The sequence below is a fragment of the Ornithodoros turicata genome, unplaced genomic scaffold (genome assembly GCF_037126465.1).
Source record: "Ornithodoros turicata isolate Travis unplaced genomic scaffold, ASM3712646v1 ctg00001070.1, whole genome shotgun sequence".
Lineage (NCBI taxonomy): Eukaryota > Metazoa > Arthropoda > Arachnida > Ixodida > Argasidae > Ornithodoros > Ornithodoros turicata.
This window is the reverse complement of record NW_026999458.1, coordinates 224906-226873: the sequence shown is the minus strand read 5'-3', so window position 1 is coordinate 226873 and position 1968 is coordinate 224906. Positions and strand designations below refer to the sequence as shown.

The following is a 1968-nucleotide window of genomic DNA, read 5'->3' as shown; positions in this document are numbered from 1 at the left end:
CCTAATGTGATCGATATGACGGCGGCACTCGCCGTCCTCTGTGGGCACCATCCACGAACGGCGACCCTCTCTTCTGGTCACGTCTCCTTGCACCCATGTTGGCTTGGTCCTGAAGTTTCTGATGAGCATCACGTCACCTTCATGGAGTGTCCTTGATTCTGGTAGCTTATCGAGCTGGCTGGTGTGACGTTTCGGTAGGAGACCATCCAGAGCCGAGGGCCGAGGGCCGAGAGCCGAATTCTCGCCTGAACATCAGTCTTGCGGGGGTCTTCCCCGTTGTCGCGTGACACGTTGTGTGTTGCTTGTACAATATCCTTTAAACTTGCGTAGCCAGCGTTCCCGATGTTTCTTTCGACAGTGCCCGTTTAAAATAACCGACCACTCTTTCGGCTTGCCCACTGGTAGCAGGGTGATAAGGTGCTGCGGTGACGCACTTAACTCCGTTTCTCCGGTAGAATTCCTTTATCTCCTCGGACACAAAAGCAGTTCCATTATCCGACACTGCTTTTTGCGGAATTCCAAATGTCACAAAGAGGCAGCGGAGCACTCTTATCACGGTAGCCGAGTTTGGACTTTCCACTTGCCGGACCTCCATCCACTTGCTATAGGCATCCACTATTACTAGGAATGTGATACCTCGAATAGGTCCAGCAAAGTCTAGATAAATGGTGTGCCATGGGCTGCTGGGTCGAGTCCACTCTGGCTGTACCACCTTCGCGGGAGACTTCTGATTCTTCCCGCAACTGATACACGTCTTGGCCATCTCCTCGATGTCGTTGTCGATACCACACCACCACATTAACTCCGAGCGCAGGCTTTCATAGCCACAATGCCACGGTGACCAGCGTGCACCAACTCAAGCGCCTGCTTCTTTTTGCTTTGTGGAATGACCACTCTTGATCCACGCAGAATACAGCCTCTGTGCAAGGAAAATTCCGTGGCTCTTGCCCGAAACTGGCGAAACTGTGCGTCTCGTAACTTGTACAACGTCCCTGCTTTAATAGCGCTCTACACTTCGTAAAGAACTGGATCGCTCTCCGTTGCTGACGAGATTTCTTCTGCCGTTAGGGGAGGACGGCTTAATGCTTCGAACATTAGCACATCCGCTGGGTGGCACGGCTCATCATCTGTAGACGGCAACGGCAGCCTGCTAAAAACGTCGGCATTCGAGTTCAGCTTTCCCGGTAGATAGCATAGATCGTAGCTATAGGCGGCAAGCTTGACGCACCATCTCAGCATGCGGGGCGACGTCAACTGTGGCACAGGTTTCGTAGTTCCGAGGATCCCGAATAACGGCTTGTGGTCAGTGTATATTAGTACTTGTCGACCCGCTAAGTACATGCGGAAATGTACGACCGCATACACGATTGCCAGACCTTTTTGTCTAGTTGGGAGTAATTTCTATCTGCTCGTCCCAACGTCCTGGATGCGAAAGCGACAGGTCTTTCGTTGCCTTCATTGTCTTTTTGGCCAGTACCGCACCCACGCAGTACGGCGAAGCGTCGCATGATAGTATCAGTGGTCTGTGTGGGTGGTAGTGGGCGAGCACAGGAGCATGGCAAATCTGTTCCTTGAGCGCCTCAGATGCAGTCTTGTGTTCCCTGGTCCACTTGCACGTTGCGTTTTTCGCAAGCAGTTTATAGAGTGGTGCTGCCGAAGTTGCTCTGTCTTTCAAAAAACGATCATAGAAGACTAACATCCCGAGGAATGACTGTAAGGTCTCTTTCAAGGTTGGCTCAGGAGCTTTCAGTAGCGCCCGTATTTTTGCATCTGTCGGCTGCACGTCCGAACCTGTGATCTTATGTCCTAAGAATTCCACTTCGGTACGTGCAAATTTGCACTTTGTTTTCTTAAGTCTCAGTCCGGAGTCTTCCAGTCTTGCCAGTACTGTTTCCAGCCGTCGATTGTGCTGTTGTTTGTTCTGCTCCACTGATAATGATGTCATCTAGGTAGACTGCGATGCCGTCA

At 51.4% G+C, this 1968-nt stretch overlaps 1 protein-coding gene across 1 annotated transcript; it reads right to left on the bottom strand.

Moving 5' to 3' along the window:
- Positions 1–316: 316 nt before the first annotated feature.
- LOC135376382 (uncharacterized protein K02A2.6-like) lies at positions 317–799 on the bottom strand. The gene has a single exon (XM_064608884.1). The coding sequence runs from the start codon at positions 797–799 to the stop codon at positions 317–319; it is 483 nt and encodes a 160-aa protein (XP_064464954.1).
- Positions 800–1968: the final 1169 nt, after the last annotated feature.

What these genes read in the sequence shown, in the direction of transcription:
- LOC135376382 (XM_064608884.1), bottom strand. Translation starts at nt 799, where the DNA reads ATGTGGTGGTGTGGTATCGACAACGACATCGAGGAGATGGCCAAGACG.